Genomic DNA, 27,464 nt, shown 5'->3' on the forward strand with positions numbered 1-27,464 from the left:
CCATTTGTTAAGAATTTCTTTTTTCAGTGAATATTGGACAATTTATAAACTTCTGTCCTATAAATCTATATTTCTCTTCCTATGCCAACAGTATGTACTGTCTTGATTACTGTAGTTTTATAGTAAGGTGTTATACCTGTTTCTTCACTTCCTTTTAGCCGTGTTTTGCAGTTTTAGTAGTGTATTGCAGATATTTTGCTAACTTTATCCCTAAGTATTTCCTATTTTGTGTTAGAGTCTGTAAACAAGTCAAGATGGCTCCTGGCATTTTGCCAGAGGGAGTGGTTTGTGAAGTAACGCCAGCGAGCTATTAAGTGTGGAGATTCCTTATTGGTTGACTGCTGTATCTAGTTTATGTTAATTAAGATAAGCTGTGTGGAATGTATATATACCCCTCCTGTCCTACAATAAACAGCTCCCACTCCTGCTGTATCAATCTACACAAGTTCCTCGTCACCCCCGCGGTTATTTTGCTGCAGCCGGACTGCGGCAATTTTGGTTGCTATTATAAGTGGTATTTAAAAAACAGTTTAATACCTTTATTTTTATTTATTTATTTTTATGTGGTGCTGTGAACCCAGTGCCTCGCACGTGCTAGGCGAGCACTCTACCACTGAGCCACAACCTCAGCCCCTATAAGTGGTTTGTTTATATTCAGTTTCCAATTGTTCTATAAAACCATGGAACCAACCTTCAGTAGATGAATGGATAAAGAAAATGTGGTATATATACACAATGGAATATTATTCAGCATTAAAAGAGAATAAAATCATGGCATTTGCAGGTAAATGGATGGAGCTGGAGAAGATAATGCTAAGTGAAATTAGCCAATCCCAAAAAACCAAATGCTGAATGATTTCTCTGATTTAAGGATGCTGATCCATAATAAGCTGTGGGGGTGGGGGTGGTGATGGGAGGATTAAATAAACTCTAGATAGGGCAAAGGGGAAAAGGGGAGGGAGGGTAACGGTGGGGGCATGGGGATAGGAAAGATGGTGGAATGTGATGGTCGTCATTACCCTAAGTACATGTATGAAGACATGAAGGTCTTAAGTATGTGTATGACTCTACTTGGTGTACAACCAAAGGCATGAAAAATTGTGCCCTATATGCGTAATACGAATTATAATGCATTGTTGTCATATATAACAAATTAAAATTTTTTAAAAATGTTTAACACCATAGTGAAAGATTACTATAAAGAATAAGAATGCAAGAATGTCAGCTTTCACCACTTTCACAACATTGTACTGGAAAATTTAGTTGGTGCAATAAGAAAAAACAATAAGAGAAAGAGAAATTTTAAAGTTTGAAAGGAAAAAGTGAAACAATAAGGCAAAAGGAAAAGCATTTGTCAATTGTAGAAAAGAACAAACCACTCACACAAGCAATAAAACAGGTGAATGTAAAAAAACCCTGTGGCAAGCAACAGGAGCCAGGTTCATTTCATTTATATGAAATCCTGGAGAGTGTAAAACAGATCTCCACTACCAAAAACAAATCAGTGTTTGCCAAGGGACAGAGTAGGAGGGCTGACTAGGAAGGGACGCAGGGGAACCCTCCAGGGTGATGGAATATTCTCTTATCTCACCAGGGATGGAGGTTATGCCATTGTATGCATTTGTCAAGATTTTTGGAAACTTTACACTTAAAGAGATGTCCTTTATGTTGCATATAAAGTCTGCCTCAATAAAGTTGATAGCATAAATTTCTAGTTCATCTTTGAATTCCCCTGGCCATTTTATAAGTGGTTTGTTGGAGCAGTGGTGCAAGTGGAATAAACTAAAGCAAAATGCAATTAATTTCTTTGTTTAATTGCTTCAAAAGGTGACTGACTGTCAAAAGCAAAAGTAGCAATGTTCTGTGTGTTTAGAACATATATAAAAGTAGAAGGTTTGAGACAGCACACAGAATGGGGGATCTACTGGTACAAGTTTCTTTTCACATAAAGGTTAGGTTGTAATTAATTAAAAATGTATATCATAAACACAAGGACAACCACTAAAGAACAATAATAAGCTAAAAGAGAGGATAACATAGAATCATATTTTTAAAGCTTTTTTTTCTGAAAATTTAAGCAAGTTTTAAATTTTTTTTTCTTGTGAAAACACTGTTTTGTAGCTTTGTGTGTGTGTGTGCGTGGGTGTGGTGTTAATAGAGATTCAACCTAAGGGTGATCTACCACTGAGCTATATCCCCAGCTTTTACTCTATTCTATTTTGAGACAAGATCTCACTACCCTGGCTGGCCTCAAACTTTCGATCCTCCTGTCTCAACCTCCCAAGTCACTGGGATTATAGCCATGCACCACTGTGCCCAACTGCTCCCTCTACTTACTTAACAATATATCTTAAGAATGACACCATGTCAACATGTAGAGCTTACTTGTTTCCTTTCCTGACTCATTTCCTTTCCTAAAAAGGAAAATGTATGTGTTTTATACATTTTTATATTTTATTCAACCAGGCCATTATTGATGAATGTGTAAGCTAAAGAATGATTGCCAGTCAATCTTTGGGACAGATTCCTAGAGTGAGATTACTGAATAAAAGGGGAGAGCATAAATACCTTTGATGGCTACTTATAGTAGCACTGTACTAATTTTTCATCCTCACAAGAGACTTATGAGACATCTACTTTTTCCAGGAATATTGTCAAAATCTTAGGTTTTTGCTTTTCTAAGTAAGTAAAATACGGCATTGAGGAATAGTTTTAGTTTGTATACATTTTAGATAGTAGATGAAATACCTTTTAATTGTGTGAAGGCCAGGCATTGGTCATCTATCTATTCACATTGTGCCCATTTTTATATTGAAATATTAGACTTTTTCTTCTAAAGTTTGAAGAGCTCTTCATGTATTATAAGTAGTTGTTCTTTTCCTGGGCTATGTCTTTTATTTTTTGACTTTGTTTATAAAGGGTTTTTTTTTTCCCTGCCGTGCAGATTTTTTTTTTTTATTTCAGCAAACTATTGTTGAATTATTCAGTAGTGAAAATTTTATACAACTCCAGATTCCTGTGCACATTCACATCATTCCATTGCACCAGGGAGAAAACCCTGGACCAAAGTATGAAAATCACTTTTGGAGCTGTCTACTCAGTTGAATTTTATTTTACTATTTTATATGATTAATTTATTCATTCAACAATATTTATTGAGTTTCCACTCCAAGCTAAGCACCATTATTTGGAGTCCTGGGAGCAGAATTGGCTGCACTTAAAGGTTAAATGTCCCTGTCCCTGCCTGGTTTTTGAGATATGCAATTTTCATGATGGCAGCCTTGACATCCTTATTTCTCAGGGTATAAATGAGTGGGTTAAGAATTGGTGTGAGAATAGCATAGGCCACATTGCCCATGATGTGGAAGTCCAGGGGCAGGTCAGCCCTGTAGGCCACATAGGCCACGGCAATTGACGAGTAGTAGGTGCCCACCACCAGGAGGTGGGAGCTGCAGGTGGAGAAGGCCTTGGAACGTCCTTCTCGGGAGCTGATGCGAAGCACCGAGGCCAGGATGTGAGCGTAGGACAGAAGCACCAGGAGAAGGGGGAGGAAGGAGACCACCATGGCGATGCAGAAGCCCATGAGGGTCTGGGGGGTGGTGTCGGAGCAGGAGGCCTGGACTAGAGAAAAGTGGTCACAGAAGCAATGATAGATGTAGGCAATGTTGTTATATGCCATCTGGGAAGTCTTCACCACCGCTGGGACGGGCAGGAGGAGGGCAGTGAGCCAGGCACTGGCCGCCAGTGCAGCATTAGTCTGTGGGGTCATGTGGACGGGGTAGTGCAGTGGGCGGCAGATGGCCACGTAGCGGTCATAGGCCATGACCACCAGGAGGAAGGCTTCTGAGCATGTAAAGCTTTGAAAGAGGTACATCTGCAGTAAGCAGGAAGGAAAGCTGAGGAAGTGGTCCCCAAGCAGGAACAGGGACAGCATCTTGGGGACGGTAGTTGTGAAAAGAATATCTAAGGCTGAGAGGTTGATCAGAAAGAAGTACATGGGCTTGTGAAGGCTTGGCTCTGCCACCACGGCCACCAGAATCAGGGCATTACCTGTGAGAATGAGAAGGTAGAACAGGAGGAAAATAAAGAACATGGGGAGGAAGAAGAACTCTGGTAGAGACGGGATGCCCACCAGGTAGAAGACGGGGGTTCTGTCCACTGAGCCATTACAGGTTGTGGCCTCCATAGTGAGACAGAGCTGGATTTCTGAGAGATGGACAGCTGGAATATCTGGACACTGAGAACATCTGGAAACCACAGCAACAAAAGATTTTCAAGTGATAATTATGTAATGTTTACTCTGTAGTTAACATGAGCACAATTATTTATAACCAACTCTTGAGGGCTGAGGGTCGGCTGTGATTTCTATCATGTGAATCCAGAATTTTTCAAATATTAATTATTAATTAATGATCTAGTAGATAGAAGGCTTTATGATGTGTTTAGGTGATCATGCTGAAGGTGAAGAAGAAAGGCAAAATTCCTGTTTTCTGAGAGTTTACATTTTACTGGGAAACCAGATCTAAATAGTTGGATATTTAATCATGACTGAATTCTTTGGGAAGACTTTCTGGTTCCCATCTTAGGTTGCATGATGCATGGTTTGTGTTGTGAGATCTCTTGAATCAAGTCATTAAGCTTGTGTCTTGACTTTTGCACTCACTTCAAGATCCACCACGTGGCTTTGGAGGGGTTCCTGTGTCCAAGGTTCACTGTAATACACTGCTGCTCAGATACTTAGTAAGCTTCTCCCTTCCCTGTGTTCCTTGAGTTGTGGTCCTTCCTGACTCCATTTAAGCTGGGTGTCTGAACTTCTGCTACTGCCAAGGATGTAATAGGCCATGGTAGCTGAACTTTTCCACTGTGACAACTAGGAAAACCTGGATAAATTATACAAATCACATTTTTAAATAAATTGACGAAACATAAGTGCATTAAGAATAAAATTGAACTCTTCATGTTGGGACCTGGGGGGCTCCAAAGCAAATTAACAATCACCACTTGTTCTTGTAAGAGAGCTGTTAGACATAGCAAAACCAATTTGGGGGAGCAAACTGAGACTGGTGAGAGGATCCATTCACCAAAATTTCATTGAAATCCATTTGTAAAATTTTTTCAGCAGCAACAATCACCAGCTCTTTGTTTCTCTGGAAATGTCTGGTTTGAGGGCCATCATGGGTTTTGAACTCAGACCGAGCAGAGGGAGAAAGAAGCAAACCTTTTATCAGTCAAAGACAGTCTTGCAAAATAGATTAGAAATTCAAATGGGCCATCTGAATTCTGGAGCTATGCAAGGGAGGCTGGAGAGCTAAAGGGCTTCTAAAAAAACAAAATCTCTCATGATTTTGTGATGCTTAAAAGACTAGTGAGAAAATGAAAATAGCTAAATCATTTAAAAAATAAAAAATAAAAGAGGGCTTGCCTCAAACACACTATTATACCCCTCAAAAGATTCCCCAAGCATTGAAGCTATATGAATGGGGGTGGATGCCATGGAGGGGGTAAAGGGCAGCCAAGGAGCTACTCAAACCCTCCAAAGGAAGAAACAAATCTACTAGTCTTTCAGGGCTGAGGGGACAGATCAATAATGTTATCAATTCAAAATACAGGACAGTCATGCCTAGGAACAGAAACAGACCAAATTTAGACTAAACCCTACTAGAACTAAAACCCAGCCTGACCTAACTCAAGCATCAATGTGATAAGCTCCTTACTCAACCTGCCTAATAGAGAAAAGGGAACATATATCTGGTGAGACATGTCATGTAGGATCTCCATGAATTTAACATAACATTCTACCCACAATAAAAATTATTAGATATGCAAAAGGAAGGAAAGTGTGACCAAGAGTTAAGAGAAAAAACATAATATAAAAGTTGTCAAACAAATGATCCAGATACCTGAGTTAGCAAACAAGGACTTTGGTATAACTATGTTAAAGAAAATAGAGGAAAATGTTAGCAAAATGGACTTTAAAACAGAGAATTTCAACAGAAGAGTGAATTCTATTTTTAAAAGTCAAACATTCTAGAATAAAAATATCCAATATTTGAAATTAAGAATTCATTGGATAAACATTAGTAGCAAACTGAACATAATGGAAGACACATTAGAGACCTGAAAAATAGATCAGTGGAAAATATTAAAGTCCCAGAAAGTGATAAAGAGTGCATGCTGTGCAATTTAACTGATATTAACTGATAGGCGAAACTCATCTATGGTATCATAAGTCAATACAATGATTGCTTACAGGGGTGAGGATTGACAAGAAGGTGATCAGAGTACACTTTCTGAAGTGATGGAAATGTTCTATATATTGATTTGAGTGGTGGTTACATGGATGTTTGTTTATATTTATGAAACCACATTGAATTATACCTAAATCTGTGCATTATCTTCTGTGTAGATTTTATGTCAATTAAAATATAATGCCAGATGTGATGACACTTGCCTATAATTCCTGTAGCTCAGGAGACTGAGGCAGGAGGATCAAAAGTTCAAAGACAGCCTCAGCAACTTAGAAAGGCCCTAAGCAACTTAACAAAACCCTGTCTCAAAATAAAAAATAAAAAGGGCTAGGGATGTGACTCAGTGGTAAAATGCCTCTGGGTTCAATTCCTAGTACCAAATAAATGAATAAATAAATAAAATCGCGCACACACACACAACCCAAAGTGAGAAGATAAGATCTTGGATGGGAGAAACTATTCTCAATGCATATATCAAAGGGCATGTATACAGCATATATACAAATCTCCCACAAGCAATAAGAAAGGAACAGATGAAATAACAGAAAAATGGGAGAAAGACATGACTAGGCAGGTACCTCAAAGAGACCATCCAAATGGTGAATAAGCACAGGAAAAAGTGATCAACATCTGTGGCCTTCATAGAAATGTAAATTAAAACATAATGAAAACACTACATACTCACCAGGATTGCTAATATGTGAAGAGCTTCCAAGCTTTAGTGAAATTAGGAGTGATTAGTGAGTGCTCTCACACATTGCTGGTAACTGGTAAACCACTCTGCATAATGGTTTGGCAAAACCTCCTAGAACTTGTGACTCAGCAATCTTGCTACTGGACACATAGCCAAGGAAAATGAGTGCTATGTCCATAGCCCTAAAAATACACCCCCAAAATTGAAAATGTGTCACACAAAAACTTGTACATGAATGTTCATTGCAGAAGTATATGTTAGTCAAAAAGTACAATACTAAAATATTCATTAATGGATGAATGGAAAAACAAAATGTGGTTTATCCATGAATATTACTCAGTCATAAAAGGAAAAGACATGGATGAATCTTTTAAACATTATGCTGAATGAAAGAAGCCAAATATAAAGAGCACATATTGTATGATTCCATTTATAGAATATGTCCAGAATAGGCCTCTATAGAGGCAGAATGATTAGTGATTGCCAAACTAAAAAATGGGGGTTGCAGGGTGCAGGGGGGACTGCTTAAGGGATATAGAAGTAGTGAAAATGTATTGGAATTTAATAGATATAATGAGTGTACAACATTGTGTAATGTACTAAAAGTCATTAATCGGCATAGTTTAAAATGGTAATTTTTATGCCATAAATTTTGCCTTAATAGAAAATGTACCTACCAGCCTTTACTTACAGTTCCCAAATGAAACAGCCCAAATATCCATGACAGTAAAATGGACAGATGGTAGTATAGTCATACAATGAGGTACTAAATGGCTATGAAAAATGATGAGCCACTGTTACATGCGACTTAATATATACAGCTCACAGTCATAATATGGAATAAGAGAAACCAGACCCAATGATTGCATGCTACATGATTCCATGTAGACGAAGATCAAAAACAGAAAATGTTCGTCCATGATGATGGTGGTAGCAACAGCAGCTACACTGTGGTCGAGGATTGGTTGGGTCTGGGGCAGAGAGGCTTCTAGGTTGCTGGAAATGTGCTATTTATCTAGCTATATTGTAGCCGATCTCTAAATAGCCATATCTATGCCTAACATTTGTGGGCTTTATTTTTCTGTGTTCCTTAAACACATACAACTGAATATATTGCTTGCCTCTGGTGTGTGACTGTTGTCACGTTACAATAAAAAAAACAGCAGAGGATGCTTTTTGTGGGAGGAGTCACTTCCAATTGGAGTCCAAGTTACAGGTGTATTGTTGGCAACATTACGTAGAATGCCCAATTGCCCCTTGATGGAAGGGCATCCTTGTGTGATACACATCCTTGTGTGATCCTTCCTCCTAGCTGCAACTGTCATTCAGCAGGTGTTTCCAATTGAGCATTTCATGACTAGGCTTCCCTCGCCACAGATAGGTAGGTACTATAGTAACGTAGACTTAGGAGCCATTGTCACTAGAGAATAACACAGTGTTGTGACAAGAGCCCAAAGGCCAAAGCCCCACCTAAGAAGTTGCTTCCCCTTATGGACCCACAGATCTGGGGGTCTCTAATGAGGAAGAATAGGACTTCTCTGCTATTTTGGATGTTCTCCTGAATAAACGAGCCAGGAGCGAGCCTGTGTGCACATGGGTATCATTGCCTCTTTAGTACCGATGATTTTGAGATTACTGCCTCCCTGATTTTTTCAGAACTCTCCCATTTCTCTTAGCTCCCATAAAATACCTGTCATGGCACTCAATTGCAAAAATGTCAAACCTGAAAATGTCCAGTCAGCTTTTTCCTTTACAAAAATGGACAAATGACAAAAAAAGTTTAAGGCTCTGCCCAAGCTCCTGTGGCCAGTCAGTCATGGGTCCAGGACTGGAGTCCAACCCTCTCTCCATCAATCCTTTCTTCTCTAATCTGGAGAATTGGGAAGCTGAGGTTTTCATGAGACTAGAGATCGAGGCACAGGTTTTCTCTTCCCTTCCACATTTCTTTGCTGCTAGTGCCATTTCACTGCCTGATCTCCACATTCCAGAGTTTGTTTGTTTTTTTCTCTTAAGCATGTGGCCTGGTACTCCATCAGAGAGTGAAGGCTGGTAAAGTGTCTTTCTAAACGACACATGGGACAGTCACTTTATTGTGAATGCCCCCTTGAAAGAGAGTTCTAAGGGTCGGCCCCATTCCCCAGGCAGGAAACCAAAACCCCTGCACCTCTGTTGAGGAGGGTTAACCCTGTTAACCACACCCAACTGCCAAGCCCACGGCTGTGTTTTTCTAAACCCAAAACAGATGCTAGCTATATTTCCCTGAATGTCATTATGGCTCAGAAAAGTCAACTATGGATTAAATATCACTGAATTAGGGTGAGATGGCATTTGAGGGGCTAAAACTCAGAGCCACTGAGTGCCATTTTACCAAAATTTCTCTTCCTCACTTCCATCAAACAGTGAGGACATTGGCTGATTCTGAAGCCCAGAAATACAGAACGTCTTTCCAAGGTCAACCAACAAATTTATACCAGAAGTACAGGTCCTGAACCCAGTGTCCTGACTCCCAGCCAGCACATCTTCCATTAGGGAAGATGACTCCGTAGCCTGCCAGCCAAACCCACCACCTTGCAACTTCATCCTCCCCTAGACCATGGCAACCCCCGACCTGGCCTGTGCTTCTGCCAAACTCAACTCAAAATATCACCTCCTCTGAGAGGCCTCATGGTCCTGGCTGGCTCAGTGGCCTCTTTTCCAAACCTTGAACTTCCTGTACTGTCCTGTGTCATATTTCTGATCACACTGGGTTGTCATGGTCTATTTATGTGTCTATGACTTTACCAGACCAAGTGCACTCTCAGGGCAGTAACGGGGGCTGATTGTTTTCTATTTAATAATGCACCACTGCTCCTCCCAGGAGCTCTTGCTGGAGAGATGGGAGCCGAATGCAGCTCCCTCAATTTGCCTCTTTTTGCTGATGAATCATAAAATAGGCATGAAGGAGCCATTAGTGATTAAGCAGTTTTAGTCTAACCCCTTTTTTATATAGATGGGGACACAGAAGGGAGGCTGGGAAATGGGCTGTGATTTTCCTAAGGTCACACACAGTAAGAGGGGTGACAGCACTAGAACTAGACTCCAGGAGGCTGGATTGTCAGCCTTGAGCCAGGGGTGATCCAGCCAGGAGCCTGAGCTGCCCTACTTATTTGGGACCACAGAACACACCAGCCAGCTGAGGTTTTTGTGCTTACCCCAAAGGCACTAGAACACTTTGATCCCCTGAACCACTGTTCTGGAGAGCAGGACTGAGTGACAGACAAGTGAAAGGTGTCCTTAGGGCACCAGCTAGATGAGAAGCAACACCAAAAAATGTTTTTGAAAGAATTTGGTACCTGATATCTTTAAAGAGCATTGAGGGAACACTGGTAAAAATCGGAACATTGTTTTTACTTCTTTACACTTATTTATTCATTTAGAATAAGGGATTTTATTTTTAATGACATGAGTGTTTTTGATGCTTCAGGTTATTAATGGAATTGTTCGGGGACCATTTCCTTAATAGGCTTTTCCCTGTAGAGATTGCCTAAGAACCAAGTTCTGTACCAATAGGGGAGAGAAAGGTCAGAAAAGCCAGTCATCTGAATGTTCAACCTGCACTTTTATGAACATCATCTCAACTTCTGTCATCACACAACCTGCCAAGGAGGGATTGTGCTACTTCAACAATGAAGAAACTGGAGGTCAGAGAAGGCCCTCATCCAAGGCCTTGGCTGGTAAAAGATGAGAAAAAAGGTTGTTTCTGCAGCCAGCTTGCTACAAAGTTCTGACCCCTCCTGGCAACCAAGAGTCCTGGCTCCTCAGCCAGGCTTGTTGCTCACTTGCTGTGACTTTGGGTCTCTGAGCCTCAGTTTTTCCATCTGTTAAAAATAAATAAATAAATAAAGCCTTTAGAAAAATTTTCTTCTTCGGGTAAAAATAAAATTTTGGGCATCCCTTCTGTTTGGACAGGGAGGTGTTCAGAGATGGCAACCTCCAAACCTATGCAATTTGGTCAGGAGGCTCCCACGGTGCTGTTCCTATCGGGGGAGCAATACATGTAAATAATGTAGGTCCATTAACTTTGGAGTTAAACAGACCTGCTTTCCCCTTTCCCTGCCTGCACCACATTTCCCTTGCCTGTGACTCTTGCAGAGCTGACAGATGCTTCATTAATCATCCCCGTGTCTCTTGCTGTCATTGGCTTTGCCTCCTCTTGAGACTCTCCTCCCAGATCTGCAGCCTCCTGCTGGTGACTGCACATCCCTGCTCTGGCCTGCTTGTGTCTGACCTACAGTCACAAGGACTGTGTGCACAGCTGACATAGATTCTGAGACCCTGTCATTCATACGTCCGGTGTGTGTTCCCAGACTCTGCACCGGGGCCCTTTACACCCTGACCTCCCGAACCTGTCTCCACCCCAGCCTTTGTCTGCATCTGCACACTCCATCCCCAGCCCAGCTCACCAGCCAAGCCTGGTTCTCCTGAGTGCCTTCTGTGGAGTCACACTTGACTCTGTTGGGAAGGGCCAGGTAAGAGCTGAGCCACAGCCCATTAAATCCCCAGGTGCCTCCTGGCAGCCACGCCTGCTGGGATCCCCCACCCCACCCCACACCTCCAGCTGGCTTTCCTCTGGGACCACAGACCTGCCTGCCAGCTGGGAGCGACTTTCCAGGGTGTAACGGGAGACCTGGCTGATGGTGAAAATAGCAGCGCTGGCAACCCTCAAGGGCCTCCGAACTTGATCACCAGGGGAACAGTCTTGTTCCTGTTTCCTCAACTAGTCCTCGCAACCACCGGGGAAAGAAGAGTCGAGATTGCTCGTTTGGGGAAACTGAGATCTAGAGAAGTGAAGTGACTTGCTCAAAGTCACATGGCGTGCCGTGGCAGAGCTAGGAGTGGGACCTGGCTCAGCAGCATGTTATCCAGGAGCTGAGACCTGAGTCTTGCGGGGGTTCCTCACCTGTAGAGAGGGTGGAGAGGCACCACCTGCCTCACAGGCTGCTGGGCAGAGCTGGGTTGCTTAGTCGGGAGCCTGTCAATCACTAAGCACTCAGTAAGTAGGAGCTGATATTTAATGAAGCAAAATAGTCAGACTGAGCCGCTGCTGTGCCATAACAAGTATGCCAAGGTTTCGAGGAAGGACAGTGAGGGTAGAAAGCTACATCTTAACTGCAGGCGGGACAAAGGCATGCGTCTCAGACCCCTCTGCCTCATCTCTCTCCTTCCCTCCTTTGGCTTTACTGCTCTCTGTTTCTGATTCTGTCACTTTTTCACTAATACATATATTAATTTCATCAACTTTGGAAATTTAACAATTAATAAATATATTATCATTATAAAATATTTTAACCAGTGCAGAGCTTTATGGAGTGAACTGGGAAGTCCTCACGCCATCCCTTCTCCATATTCCCCCTTCCCACTCCACAGTTAATCACTGATGTTCTGTTTCTTCCAGGCATTTCTAAGTGAGTGTGTAGTTTTTCTGTTAACATAAATTGAATCATTTTGTACTTATTGTGTAAAATAGTTTTAATTCAACAATAAATCTTAGAATCTTTCTATGACTGATCTACTTCATTCTTTTGATCTCATATTTGGTATTTCATAATAAGGATGTAGTTTCTCTAATAAGTCACCTGTTGGGACATTTAGGTTGGATCCAATTATTGCTACTGTGAACAGTTTGTGATGAATGTCCTTTTAACATGCATTTTGGGTTACATGTGCCAGAATATTTCTTTAAAGAAGTAGATCCCTAGAAGTAGAACTTTGTGCCAAGCAATTATTACATCTTAAAACAGCACAGGTACACATGGGCAGAACCATCTGACCCGTATGTAAAGACTGGGAACACCAAGTTTCAGCAATGATTGTCATGACCCTCTTACACCAGGGGCTGATGCTTCTGCCCAGAACCAGGAGAAAAACACGCACAAGGAGTTCATTTCAGTCCGCAGCAGAGATTTCCATAATAGACCTCTGGTGATTGTAGATTTACAATGGCAAACTGGGATTACTAAACCAATGGCAGCGGGGCAGAGATTGCTCTCCTTTTGATCTAGTGAAGTTCATGATGGAGCTGAAGATGGTTTGGAACAAGTAGAAGCTATGTGTACCACCTTCTTTTCTCTGTGTCTACTCCCTCTATTCAAGAGAGGAATTTTGGGTTGGGCTAAATGTGTGTATGGATCTTTGCTTTAGTACCATAAAGGTAAATACAGAAAATGTTTTAGGGGGTAAAAATCTAACCACTCTTCAATTAAAAGCAAAGAATCCTGCAGAATTGCCAGATCAATGGGTGGAATTTTTTTGTTCTGCTTCCTAATTCTCAGACACAATAGAGATCTTTAATAAACTTTTAAAGGCCATGTTTTTGGCAGCACAAGAATGACTAAAGGCTTTGGGGGATGTGTGGCTGAAGCTGATAAAAAGAGTTGGGTGCCTGGGTCAGAAGAACACACATGGAGTGCGACCATTGGCAGAATCGTGGAAAGTAGGGAAAATCAAACAAAATCCAAGTTTAGATCCCTTTTTAAGAGGGTTCTTTTTTTACTGAGTTTTCTACTAGGAAATGAACCAAAATAGGAGAGTAAAAATGTTGGGGGAGACTTCTTTGGAAAAAGCTAACCTTCTAAAGAACTGCTATTATTGCGTCATAGGATGGAATACGATTTTATTACCTCTGAGAATAAAATTGTTCTCTTATTTCTAGGAAATGACTGGTTGTTCTGTAGCCATGGTAATAAATACTTATCAGAACTTGTTTTAAACCTGCTTATTGTCCAATGACAGCTTCATGTCAGCTCACACGTCCCAAAGTCACTCAGAATGTCTTCCCTCTGTCACCACGCTTCTACAATGAAGGCAGACCAGTCCTTAAACCGCCCTGCCCCGAAGCCCAGCTTCCCCTGATGTCCACGTTCCACAGCCCTGTACAGGAGCAGCTCCCTCAGTCACTAGGAAACAGACTGCTGTAAACCGCAGCATCTCCACAAAGAAGCCAGTGAAAACCCAGCTCTTTGTTTCAGATTCTATTTATTTATTTGTTTTTGGTACTGGGGGATTGGACCCAGGGGCCCTTAACCACTGAGCCACATCCCCAGCCCTATTTGGTATTTTATTTAGCGACGGGGTCTCACTAGTTGCTTAGCGTCTCTGTGTCTACTCCCTCTATTCAAGAGAGGAATTTTGATCCTCCTACCTCAGCCTCCCAAGCCACTGGAATTACAGGCTTGTTTAGGCTTGTTTCAGATATTGAGTGGTGGTCTTTTCCTTTAGCATTTCTTATCTCCATATGATGAGAAGTAATAGCCCCTCATTTTACTGTTTATTTTAGTAATTGGAATCCTCTCTCTATATTCTCTGTTTCATTTATCTGCTCTGATTTTGTGTCTGAATCCAAGTTTTATTTGATGTTCTTTTCAAATTTCTTAAAATGAAAGGTTAATGATTTGAGATTATTCTTTATAATGTAGACATTTACAGCTATAATTTTCTCTCTAGTTACTATTTTAGCTGCATCCCATAAGTTATAGTAGGTTGTTTTCATTTCTTTCTAAATATTTTCTAATTTTCTCGATGATTTTCTTTGATCCATTGGTTCTTTCAGAGTAACCGGTCCGATTTTACATGTATGTGGAAGAAGCATTCAGTGACAGAGATTTTATGACTTTAATGATAAAATTTAAAACACATTACTTAGGGAAAAAATCTAGTTATAAATAACTAAGTCTTCAAAAGTGAAACTAGGTAATGTTAGTGTGAACAAGTCTGGGAAGATACTTTTAAGAAAAAGTAAGGGGAGAATAACAGATTAAAATGAACCATGCTATTTGAAATATAAACAGAAAGTCCCAAGTAAGAATTTGGTGTAAGTATTTTATTTACCTCAAGAATATATGCTAGAAATGCAAATCAAAATTACTCTTGGGGTTGTGGCTCAGCTATAGAGTTTTTGCCTAGCACATGCAAGGCCCTGGGTTCAATCCTCAGCACCACATGAAAATAAATAAATTAATTAAATAAAGGTATTGTGTCCAACTACAACTAAAAAAATAAATATTAAAAAAGAAAACCTACTCTAAGATTTCATCTCACTCCAGTCAGAATGGCAGCTATTAAGAATACAAACAACAATAAATGTTGGAGAGGATGTGGGGGAAAAGGTACACCCATACGTTGCTGGTGGGACTGCAAACTGGTGCAGCCATCTGGAAAGCAGTATGGAGATTCCTTGGAATACTTGGAATGGAACCACCTTTTGACCCAACTATCCCACTCTTCGGTTTATACCCAAAGGACTTAAAAACAGCATGCTACAGGGACACAGCCACATCAATATTTATAGTAGCACAATTCACAAAGGCAAAATTGTGGAACCAACCTACATGCCCTTCATTAGATGAATGGATAAAGAAACTGTGGTATATACACACAAAGGAATATTACTCAGCATTAAAAGAGAACAAAATCATGGCATTTGCAGGTAAATGGATGGTGTTGGAGAATATTGTGCTAAGAGAAGTTAGCCAATCCCAAAGAACCAAATGCTAAATGTTTTCTCTGATAAGTGGATGCTGATCCATAACGGGGATGGTGGGGAGCATGGGAGGAATGGAGAAAATTTAGATAGAACAAAGGGGATGGAGGGGAAGGGAGGGGGGTTGGGGGTGGGAAAGATGGAGATGGACATCATTACCCTAGGTACATGTATGAAGACACAAATGGTGTGACTCTACTTTGTGTACAACCAGAGACATGAAAAATTGAGCTCTATATGTGTACTATGAATTTAAATGCATTCTGCTGTCATGTATAATAAATAAGAATAAAACATAGTTAGAGAAATGATACTCTTGTGCCTTGTTTCATTATTTTGACCTAAAACAGTGATAATTGTGACTCGGAACAGGCAGTAGAAGGGGCCATGGGTTGAAACATTCCTAAGAAACATGCTTACTGTGACTGAACACCAACCTCCCCTCCTACCATCCCTGGATTCCACCCTGCTTCCCTCAGCACAAACACCTGTGCTATTTGCACCCACATCTTTAACCCTCCCTGGACTGGGAGCATCTTGAGGGCAGTGACTGTTCTGATTTATTCTGGGCCTCGAGCTCAAAAGTTCAGTAAAGACTGCTTAATTCAGGGATGGTGATATATGCCTCCAGTGTCTCTGGAGGTTGAGGCAGAAGGATCCCAAGTTCAAAATCAACCTCAGCAATTGAGGGAGGCCCTAAGCAACTTAATGAGACCATTTCTAAATAAAATATTTCAAAAAGCTGGGAATGTGGCTCAGTAGTTAAACACCCCTGAGTTTAATCTCTGGTACCAACCAACCAACCAACAAAACCCCAAAACTCTAATGAGGCCCCAAAATTCCTTTTGCCTTGTGATGTCATAGCTATCAGAGGGTCATAATGCCACATCTTCCTCCTGGGTCTGAGGTGAGGCTGGTGTGAACAGCCTTTCTGTGTTGCCAGCTGTATACAAGTGCAGCCCACACAATTATACAGAATAATGCTTGCTAATGCTAATAAATGGCTGTTACCATTTTAGGTACTTACTATACTCTTAAATAGTTATTGTAGTGTATAGTCCTACTTTAAAAAAAATAAAAGTTTACTGTGACCAGTGTGCTGGGCTGCTCTGGAGGCTGCCCCCTGTATTTTGTATCTATTTCTTCTTTTGATTGCATCATATTCTCTGGTACTTTATTTAATCTCATGCTCTTGCTCATCTGTTCTCCAGGAGCAATACATTTCTTATAGCCTTGGGGTGTAGCTGGCCACACTCTGTGATGTTGCCCAGTGATGCAATCCCCCAGTGACGCATTTCTCAGAACTTATCCCTGTTAAGCAACACACCACTGTGTACAGTCTCATTTAAAACAAACCCCTGTGTCACCATTCAGGACAGAACACTGGTAATACCTCACAAGCCCCTGGGATTTCTCAATGCTTACCACCCTCCTCCTCTCCTAAAAGTGAACACGATTCTGATTTTTATGATAGTTATTCTTTTTTCATGGATTATGACCTTTGTAAGCATTGATTTTAAAAAAGTAGTTTAGTTCTGCTTGGTCCTAAACTTTATATAATTGATGAGTACTATATCATTTTGAGTCTTAATTTGCTCAACACTAAGTGAGATTCCTCCTTGTTGCTGCCTGCAAATGAAAGTACTTCAGCATGTAGCCGAGAGGGTTGAGCACAGGCATGAGAATGGCACAGAGCATTCTCAGCAGGTGGGCTCTATAGGCCATGTTGGCAATGGCAAGGGATGAATAGCAGGCGCTGCATTAGTCAGCTTCCTGTTACGATAACAAAATGCCTGAGACAATTAATTCATAAAAGGAAAGGTGTATTTTGGCTCACAGTTCTGGAGTTTCCAGTTCAAGATGAAGTGGCATCATCAGTTTAGATCTCTGGCAAGGGTGGTGCATTCATAGCAGATGTGTGTGTGGGAGCAAAGTGATTAGGGAAGTAAAGAGAGAGAGACCAGGGTCTCACAATCCCCAATGACCTCAGAATTTCCAACAACACCCCATTTCCTAAAGGTTCATGGCACTGCCAATAGCCCCACCCTAGGGACAAAGCCTCTGTGGTGTACCCAATATTCAAACTACAGAGGATGTCCACCATCATCTCAGGTGGAGAAGACTTTTGAACGTCCTTCTCGGGAACTGATGCGAAGCACCGAGGCCAGGATGTGAGCGTAGGACAGAAGCACCAGGAGAAGGGAGAGGAGGGAGACCACCATGGCGATGCAGAAGCCTATGAGGGCGTGGGGGGTGGTGTCGGAGCAGGAGGCCTGGACCACAGCCAGGTGGTCACAGAAGCAGTGATAGATGTAGGCAAGGTTGTCGAATGCCATCTGGGAGGTCTGGACCACTGCTGGGACGGGCAGGAGGAGGGCGGTGAGCCAGGCACTGGTCACCGGTGCAGCATTGATGTATGGGGTCATGTGGATGAGAGAGTGCAGTGGGTGACGGACAGCCACATAGCAGTCATAGGCCATGACCACCAGGAGGAAGGCTTCTGAGCAGCAGTAGCTGTGGCAAAGCTACATCTGCTAGAAGTAAGTGGAGAAATGGAGGAAGCAATCCCCAACAGAAATAGGGACAGCATTTTGGAGATAGTGGTTACAAGGACTGGGAAGGTTGATCAGAAGGAAATGCATGGATCTGGCGTGTTGGTGCACACCTGCAATCTCAGAGACTAGGCAGGCAAGAGAAATGCAAGTTCAAGACCAGCCTGGGCAACTTGACTAGATCTTGTCTCAAAGCAAAAAAAAAAAAAAAAAAAATTAAAAGGGCTAGGAGTGTAGCTCAATGGTAGAGCACCCTGGGTTCAATCCCCACTACTGAAAAGAGAGAGAATGAGAGAGAGAGAGAGAGAGAGATGCACCGGGGCTTGTGAAGGCTGGCCTCTGCCAGCACAGCCACTGGGAGCAGGGCATTACCCATCTGTATGAGCAGGTAGATTAAGAAGAAAATCAAGAAGATGAGGAAGAAGAGGGTCTCTTAAAGAGGGAATGCCCACTAGGCAGAGACAGTCGAGGAGTCCTCTGATCCATCACAAGTAATGTCTCCTACAGTGGATCAGACACAGCCCTGTGTCTACAGACAGAACTGGGAACATTAGGACACGTCTGGACACATCAGGGATACTTTAACTAGCATGTGCTTTTTTTTTTCTTTCCAACCATAGATTGTAATCCACATTTTCTTAGGGTCAGGATTTTCATTGCACAATTAAGACGCCCAGATTGTGAAGTGTTCAACAGCCATGGTTGAGAGAGGTGGTCCTGTTAAGTGAGGAAAAGAGGTGCATGCAAATGCCTAAGGGCTATGGGAAGAAGGAAGGACACTTACCAAGAGTGGCAGCAGACTCAGGGACCCAGAGTGCAGCCCACAGAGGGAAGAAGGTTCCTTCCATCAGAACTATTGCATAATGCAGAAGGTAGCTTGGAAATCAGTGGATTCCATGCAACAACATGTATGCAGGGTGGAGTGTTTTGGGCTGGATGCTACAGAAGAGATCTAATACTTGGATAGGAGCTAGATTAAAAACCTTTAAGCAGCCTTCTAAACCTAGATCTAATGGTTCTAAAACAAACAAAAAAGTTACATGCGTGAACCACATTCCTAATATTGCGAGATTGGAAGTCAAATGAGAAAAAGACTTGAAATGGATCCATTCCAATGCTTAAATGTCAACCATAAAATCAGGTAGCTCCTTTAAGGGGACCTGATGTTTTAGGCTGGTGCTGCAGCCACAGCTGAAGGAACATTCGGGGCGTAGAAATGTTGAGCAGTCACTAGCCAGACTTTGCCCACGGTCACACTGTGCTCTTGACTACAGTCACTGAATACACACCCATCCCAGTCCAGGGAGCTCTTCACAACTCCTGAATGGACTTCTTTAACTCAAGACTTTCTGAAGACAACAGATGCACTGGTTGAGAGTGCGTGAGGTCAGGTCCTAGAGAAAAACGCTATGCGGTTTACTTGGAGGTTCTCCTCCAGGCCTCCAGGACTGTCCACAGCCTCCATAAGGATTGTGCCCGTGAACTCTGAGGAATTGGAGGGTTCCTTCAGGGATGGCCGGAAGAGCCACTTCTGCTCTGCTTTGGATTCAAGTCCTCTTCTTCTGTGCCCCACTCCATCCTCTAACTCCATCTGGGCAGGGACGCCATGTCTGCCCTTTGTCTCTGTCTGTCCATCCTCTTGAGGACCCCTGTCCTGTGCTATCTTTATCTTTAACTGGACTCCCCTTCTGTGCCCCTGTGCTGGGGCTCTCTGTGTCTGTCTCACACTACCTGGGTGCCCTGGGACCTGCCTTTGTATCTAGTCCCTTGTCACATGGTACAGTGATCAGACATCCTGATTTGCCCAGAGCTGTCCTGGTTTTAACACTGAAAGTCCCTCGGTTTCCCAGACCATCAGACACCCTCAGAGGGCTGACTTTGTACAGCTATATGTTCTTAATAGAAGGAGTTTTGTCCCCTCATGGCATTCAAGTTGAATTCTATTTTCCCATGGCGGGGAAGCGGGCCCCACATCCCGCCAAGTCGCTCTGTGGGTCTGCCCTCCTCCTGGATGCTGCAGATGTCGCTCTTTAGTGGCTTCCTGCACTACCCTAGAGCTTCCTGTCTTTGTCCTACTTCAAAGGGCATCACAGAGAGCTGAAAAGTAGTAGAGCCAGTGTCACAAGAGAAGACCAACCACTGCGGAGAATCGTTCCTCTCACCCGAGGCTGTGGAGGAAGGTTACCAGGTGTGATGGTCTGGTCATTTGTCCCTTTCCAAATGCATGTTGAGACATCCCCCAAAGTCATATGCATTTGGAGGTGGAGCCTTTGGGTAATACTTAGGACCAGATGAAGTCATGAGGGTGGGACCCCCATGGTTGCATCAGTGACTTTTAAGAAATGGAAGAGTTAATAGGTTGCTCTGTCCAACCTGTGATGCCCTCCATCACATCATGACCCAGCAGAAGGCCCTCACCAGATGCCCAGCGGATGCTGTCACCATGCTCTTGGACTTCCAGAACCATGAGCCGAATAAACCTTTATTCTTTATATATTTCCCAGTTCTACATCTATCACAGCTTCTGTGACCACCTGGTTGTGGTCCAGGCCTCCTATTCAGTTATAGCAACAGAAAATGAACTGGGCAATCCCAGCAGCCCACGACCTCTAAAGTGAGACTTTTCAACCCACAGAACTGAGCTGAGGGAAGACTTGTCCCTCTATTGCTATCTAGGGCCAGGTAATGTGACCTCTGGAACACTGCCACTTCTAGTCTGATGACACCTTGGGCTTTCCCAACACCACCTTTGACTTCTCCTTATAAAAAAATCTTTCTCATGTTGCAGAATATATAAGAGTGGAAACAGCCCCACAGATAATGGCGTCCATGTCCTTTCCTCACAAATGAAGGAATCGGACTTGAGTGGGGTGGGAGAGGGGTTGCCACCAGTACAACAGCTGGCCCATGACAGAGCTGGTCCTAGAACCAGGCTTCCTGGCTCAGGCTCTGACCCTTGCCACCAGCCAGGCTACCTAGAGAAGTTGGAAGTTCTGATTCCACCAGATGGAAAATTAGGGGAAAGGTTTTATTTTCCTCTATTTCTTAGATTGACATCAGAGACAGCTACAAATCAGTTTTGTTCTGAGGGCATTGAAAATAGATTCAGATGGACTTAGTACTAAGCAGAGGCTGCAAATAGCTAGGAAAATGCTGTTTTGAGAAATGACTTAAGGAAGAGAGAGATTGGGCTTGTTTTCATTAAAAAAAAAAAAAGCTCTGGACATCCAAGCTTCACATTGAGCATAAGTTTTTTACACTTGCTTCCTGACACCTAATAAACCCTCTATAATGATTTTTTAAATAAATTAATTAATAAATGAAAGGGTTAACATGAGTTAAACTGAACGTTTTCCCATAATGGACCAGTCAGTGGAGATTTTTCTCAAAGCATCTAAAGAAATACAAACCACACTTCTCTAAGTAATTCTAAGAAGTTGTTCCCACCACCCACCGGGACCATGAAGGTGCAGAGTTTGCTGGGCAATGCCAGAACACCAGAGCCTTAAGCAAACAGTGTTGCCTAACCTCCATGTCCCCTGTTTTTCAAATAAAAATGAGTCAGCAAGGGGAGACACTTGGTCAAGGTCACACAGAGAGCTGGTGGCACTTTCACCAGACGCCATATACTGCTCCTTGCCCAGGGCTCCTAAAGGCTCGGCATGGGAGAGGCACTGGAGCCCGCCTGCCTAGGCCCAGCTCATCTGGGGCTTGTTGTGAACATATGCATCGGTTTCTCTCTAGGCCTGGGGGTTCCTTGGGCCAGGGATTCATTCTGACCCCTCTCAAGAAAGCCAACACATCAGTGGGGCACAGGCACCTTGCTTCCTAATTTTCCAGAGGCAGAGATAGGGCCATGGCTATCCTGACAATCTCAGGGCTTTCTGTCCAGCCCTGCAATATAATAAGAAGCCATCAGCTCTGTCGAGAGCTTCTGGTCCAGCTCCCTTATTCTTGCCAAAGGGATGGGGAGGCCCAGAGAGGGTAATAACCTGATCAGAGTTACACAGCTGGCAACTCAGCAGCAGAGCCAGGCAGCCCAGCATGCCATAAACTAGAGCAAAAAGAGAGTAGCCGCTCCCTCCTTCACAGCCCCTCTCAGAGCTGGGTGAAGGGCCCTCACCGCCTCCTCCCAACACGCCGTCCTCCTGGAGCTGGGTCCCTCCCTGTGCCTCTGCAGCTTAGCCCAGCCCAGCCGTCCTACCCAGGCCTCTGCAATGGCTCCTTCCTCTCCCCATCCAGCTCAGGGCTGAGCCTGGTGGCACTAAACTCCCAAGCTCTATGCCTCCCTGTCTGCCGGGGCCTTGACCCCTTGAGATCCCCTTCCACTGTGACCTTGAGTAATGTTATGGGGGACTCCCGGGTGGTTTGTTAGCAGCTACCACTGGGCCTTGTTGATAATTCGAACAACAAGATTAATAGTCCTCACTGGGACATAAAACTTATGGTCTATGGGGGCTGACTGAACAACAATCGGCACCGCCAGGTGACAGACAGGGAACAGGCTCAGGTGGAGGGGGTGGCCTGTCCACAGCAACCCAAGCCCAAGCAGATCTGAACTCTCAGATTTGCTCACCCCCAGTCCAGCTTCTGTGCCCACCAACAATGCGAGAAAGGGCTGTGAGATTCTCTCTGTGATCATGAAGTGTGTGCGCCACTGGGCTGCGGGGCCCCTCTGCATGCTCTGAAGCTAAAGGAGCAAGTGTGACAGCAGAGGCGGCTCGGCTCCCCAGCCTTCCCTCTTCTGCTTGCTCACACTCTCTCCTTCTTTCTTGTTCTTGCCCTTTCTAGATGCCCTGTCATTCCAAGTCATCTTCCTCCAGGTAGCCTTCCATGACGGCCTCTTCCTCCAGCCCCATGAGTTCTCTCCCCTCTGGATTAACCAGGCCTGACTGTTGATGCTGCCATTTTAAGATTCGAACTGCAGCTCCACATTCATTCCACATTGAATCAAACTAGCTTTACGCGGGGCATTTCGTCACAGCCATCTGACAGGCCAGTGGGGTGGCCAAGGGAAGAGCTGGCCTCCACAGACGCTGTGAGCTGTGCCACTCAGGAGTCTCGAGGCCCAGAGGAGGGGAGGACAAAGCAGGCCTGTCTCAGGGAAGACAGCTTTCCAAATCCCAAATTATAAGCAGATGAGGAGCCTTGTCCCAGGCCAATAAGGAAGGGGTAAACAAAGTCACCGAAGGGGAAAAGGCAGGAGGCATGTTAGGGGGCTAGGTGGAAGTTTGTTTGGAATCCAGTGTAGACGGAGAGGCTGAGAGTCTCAAAAGGTGAGGCGAAAGGGGTCCGTGGGGGTCAGAGGGAGAAAGGTCTCAAATTCCAGGCTAAGGAGTACGGACTCAGCCCAAGGACACTGGAAAGCTAGACACAGCCTCTGGACTGGACACTAACATCATAGTGACACGTTTCAGAAAGCTCAGAGCCACTGCAGCAAGGAGAGTGGATTAGAGCAGGAGAGGCTAGAGGAGGAAGTCCAGCCAGGGAGCTTGTAGGGAGGAAGGAGCAGGAAGAGTCATAACAATAACGGCTGCCCCTGTTGAGTGCTTCCTTGTGCTAACGGCTGTGCCCTGGTCACATACTTCATTCCCTTAATCCAAGCAGTAATTTTTATTACCCCTGTTTTATCAGATGAGGAAGCTCAGAGAGGTTCAGACACCTAACCTGCCTTTATCAGAGTTAGAGTTTGATCCCTTTCCAAGGCTGGTGCCTCTTGACTCTCAAGGTTTTTAAAGGAGTCTCCAGGGGCAGAGAAGCGACTAGAAACAGAGTGGGCTACAGGTTAGATTGACAGACCTGGTGCTGTGAGTTGGGGGCTGGGGACAAGCCTCAGGGGATTTATGGGAGAATCCCCTGAGGATGCTGGGAGTGTCGGTTCACCACCAAACAGGACTGAGGGCAGGAGAGTGAATAAGGCTCAGATCTTGGTGCCAGGTGGATTTGGATTCAAGTCTGGCACATTTGAGAATCTGTTTCCTTTTCTGTGAAATAAGGGTTTATAAGGGCTGGAAATGTAGCTCCGTGGTAGAGTGCTTGCCTAGCCTGTGCTAAGGCCTTGAGTTCAATCCACAGTGCTGCAAAAAAGAAAAACAAAGAAAGAAAGAAATGAGGGTTTGTTCAGTAAGTTGTTTTGTTTTTTCGGTGCTGGGAACTGAACTTGGGGTGATTTGCCACTGAGCTACACCTCTAGTCCTTTTTATTTATTTATTTATTTACTTTTGTACCAGCGATGGCACCTGACCACTGAGCCACATCCCCAGCCCTATTTTGTATTTTATTTAGAGACAGGGTCTCACTGAGTTGCTTAGCGCCTCACTTTTGCTGAGGCTGGCTTTGAACTTGCAATCCTTCTGCCTTAGCTTCCTGAGCAGCTGGGATTATAGGTGTGCACTACCGCGCCCAGCTATTTTTTTATTTTTTTATTTTGAGGCAGAGTCTCACTAAATTGCTGAGACTGGCCTTGAACTTGCGGTCCTCCTGCCTTAGCCTCCTGTGGGCCACTGCTCGGGGATCCGGCACTCCTCGTGTGGAAGTGCTGTCTAATATGGTACAGGTTAAAATGCTGTAGAGGATGCAAGAAAGTGGCACAAACATTTTCCACCCAAATCACACAAGCCTGTCTCTGGGGAGGTTCATACACTCACTGTCCACTGTCTCTCCTTCCTCAGCAAGTGGGGAGGTCCAGTGACATCTCTGGAAGGAGCCTACATCTCAGGAATATTTAAAACTTCAAAACAGAAAAATAGCCCGGCCCTCAGCCCACAGAGACCGGCTCTGCCTGTGCTGGGCCCTGGCACCACTCTGCCCTGGAAGGGCTAGAAATGGTGACAATCTGTCTCTCCCTGTCTCACTCCCACTGCCCCTTGCCACCTGCATGAAGCCTTGGCAGATGCAAAAGTGACAAGGAAGAAAATGAAGTTATAAATGCATCCAGGGAGAACCCAGTCTGCCTTCCCCAGCCTGGGCAGGACCCAGTGGAGCTCTGGGGAGGAAAGTCCAGAATCAGCGCCCAGTGTTGTCATGCCCTTCTCTGCCACCAGGGGGAGTGTGGTCTGAGGGAAGGGCATTCGCTGTGGGGGCCACAAGCACCTGGGTTCAAATCCCAGTTCTACCACTAACCAGCTGTGCGTCCTTGGGCAGGTGTCTCCATTCCCTCTGCCTTTGCAATTTCCCCTTTGTGGAGGAGGGTGATGGGACCAGCAGAGTGGCTCCAGTCAAGGTGTAGTGACATAGTTTGTGTAAAGTACTTTGCAAACTGTGAAGTGCCTTGGGACTGTCACCACCACAGCCACACAGAGGCCACCCCCATGTGTCCTTTCCTCTGGGGCTTTTCACCCTGGAAAGGCTGAGACTCTTCCACTGTTTCTCTTCGGGACCGTGTTGGTCCTGGGATGGGACTTCCTGGCTCACCTTGTTCTTAAACAGGGTTCCAGAAGAGAAAGAAACATCAGAACTCTATCTCATTGGAGGGACGCTAGAGGAGTGGCAGGAAGAGGGTGGCTGGGGCCAAGGAGCTGGCAGCAGGAACTCCATGGCTGGGTCAGCTGCTGGCTGCTCCTTGATTGAGGACTTGTGGAGAAGTAGGAGGTGAGCTCGGCCGCGTCCAGAGGAGTCTAGAAACACTCAGGTGTGGGTGGGGGTGAAGGTGGCTGGAGGGTGAGTAAGGGTGTCTGGCCAGAGGCAGGGAGACAGGAGGGGGCCCTGTGACTGGGTGGGGCTGGAAAGTAGGTTGCAGGTGTATGGTGATGAGTGTGGAATGTTAGGTTAAGGAATAAACCTTTGCTCCTGAAGAAGGACAAGGTCTTCTTGAATGCAATCATCAGCACTGTAAGCTTAGTGTTTGGAAGTCGTCTGGTGGAATGTGGAGGATGGGTTAGAACAGGGGAGGGGGTCGCAGGAGAGTGGGGAGGCGGTGCAGGTGTCCTGCAGGAATGAGGAAGGGGCTCTGAGTTAAGGGGCAGGGCCAGGAGGAGACAGAAGAGTGTGAGAGACAGAGTTGTCACACAGGTTTAGGAGAGGAACACTGTTCCTGAGGCCAAGGAGACTGGTGGCTCAGCAGGGACTGGGCAGGAGGGCAGTTTTTCCACGGGGTGAAGAGCTCCGCCAAGCTTGAGGGGGCCCCTGGGGGTGGTCATGAAGAGCTCAGGAGGAACCCTGGGCTGCGGCAGAGATCTGGGGGTCACCAGCCAGGATTCAAGCCCTTCCTGTTGTGGGAGGGAAACCTGAAATTTGACAGGGAAAGTGACACGTCAAGGTCACACAGATGGTCATCAGTAGAACAGGACTGGAACCTAGCCATGGCACTAGCTCAGTACTCAACTCGGCGTTCAAACCCAAGGCTTAGGGACTAAGGTTGATGACAGAGTCCTCAAACCAGCTCTCTGAGACAGTCAGGGTCATGGCTAGGGATCTGGATTCTGGGGCCAGACTGTGTGGGTTCAGATCCTGGCCTGCCTCTTACCAGCTGTATAACCTTAAGCAAATGTCTTAGCCTCTCTGTGCCTCAGCTTCCTCATCTGTAAATTGGGGATCATAATAGGTTGTTGGCAATATTGACTGCGTCGCAAATAAAGTACTTAGAACTGTGCCTGACATGTAGTGAATGTCAGTCACACCACATCTGTTTTATAGTCAAGTAAACTGAAGTTTTGAAAAATAAAGTCATTGCCTAATGCCCCCCCCCACCCCCACCCCCCCCCACCCAGCTAGTTGTTGGCAGAGCTCAGAACTAAGACACTGGAAAGACTGAATTGGTTTGCTTAGGCTAAACTGCCTCCCTTGCTGGCTATTTCTAGCAGATGATTGATGTTTTTAACTTAAGAGACTGGAGTCCCCCGCAGAGGACACTTAGTAGCAGACAAGCCATCTAGGCTCCTGGTCTGGGCCCAGCTCAGACCTCTTTGCTGGAGTGACCCCTGCCTGCTTGGCCAGAGACAAGGCCACTCCATTGTGAGGCCCAAGGCATGGTCTTCCCCCTGCCTGTAGGACATGCCTGTGCTTCACCTAGCATGCGTACACATGTGTGCGCACACACACACACACACACACACACAGGGCATGCATTTAACTGGGGGGTGTGGCTCACGGGTGGGAGAACCTGAGACAGGACCCCAGCACAGTGGGAGTGAGATCCGGAGAGCAAGCTGGGTGGAGGGCGTGTGTCCGGGTGTGATGGGAGGGACTCAAGCCAAGCACAAACTGACAATGCTCTGAATAAACAGCCCTGATGGAAACAAGGCGCTGCTCCAGGCCTCCTGAGGGGGAGCAGAGGCAAGTTAGGGTGCCCTACCCTGGTCCGCTCCACCCTGATGCCAGGCACAATGCCCCTGGCCTCTCTGGCCATGCAGCGTGCACGGACCCTGGCGAGGGCCAGGCTGGCCAGAAGCAGCTGCGGAGCTCTGCCTGCTTCCTGCCTTCCCCTCCCCAGGCTGTGGCCCATCAGGGGAGGA

At 44.8% G+C, this 27,464-nt stretch overlaps 2 protein-coding genes and 1 pseudogene across 3 annotated transcripts in view; all 3 read right to left on the bottom strand.

Annotated features, from left to right (window-relative positions):
- LOC124091047 (olfactory receptor 2AT4-like) overlaps window positions 1-27,464 on the bottom strand; it is a 49,765-nt gene that overhangs the window by 16,069 nt on the left and 6,232 nt on the right. The window contains exon 1 of one of the 2 annotated variants that reach the window (XM_058578543.1): window positions 4,664-4,799. The exons of the other annotated variant lie outside the window; for it this stretch is intronic. The gene's annotated coding sequence lies outside the window, so the exon portion shown is untranslated. Of the gene's footprint in view, window positions 1-4,663; window positions 4,800-27,464 lie in introns of those variants that run through there. 2 annotated transcript variants of the gene reach the window in all.
- On the bottom strand, window positions 1,794-4,670 carry LOC124091048 (olfactory receptor 2AT4). The gene is given in 2 exon segments (XM_046441988.2): window positions 1,794-3,260; window positions 3,263-4,670. Coding segments are annotated over 2 exon segments (960 nt in total). The 5' UTR covers window positions 4,187-4,670; the 3' UTR covers window positions 1,794-3,224.
- On the bottom strand, window positions 4,889-18,006 carry LOC124091049 (olfactory receptor 2AT4-like; annotated as a pseudogene).

The sequence above is a fragment of the Marmota monax genome, unplaced genomic scaffold (genome assembly GCF_021218885.2).
Source record: "Marmota monax isolate L192 unplaced genomic scaffold, Marmota_monax_Labrador192_F-V1.1 WCK01_AAM20220418_F8-fsc00068, whole genome shotgun sequence".
NCBI lineage: Eukaryota > Metazoa > Chordata > Mammalia > Rodentia > Sciuridae > Marmota > Marmota monax.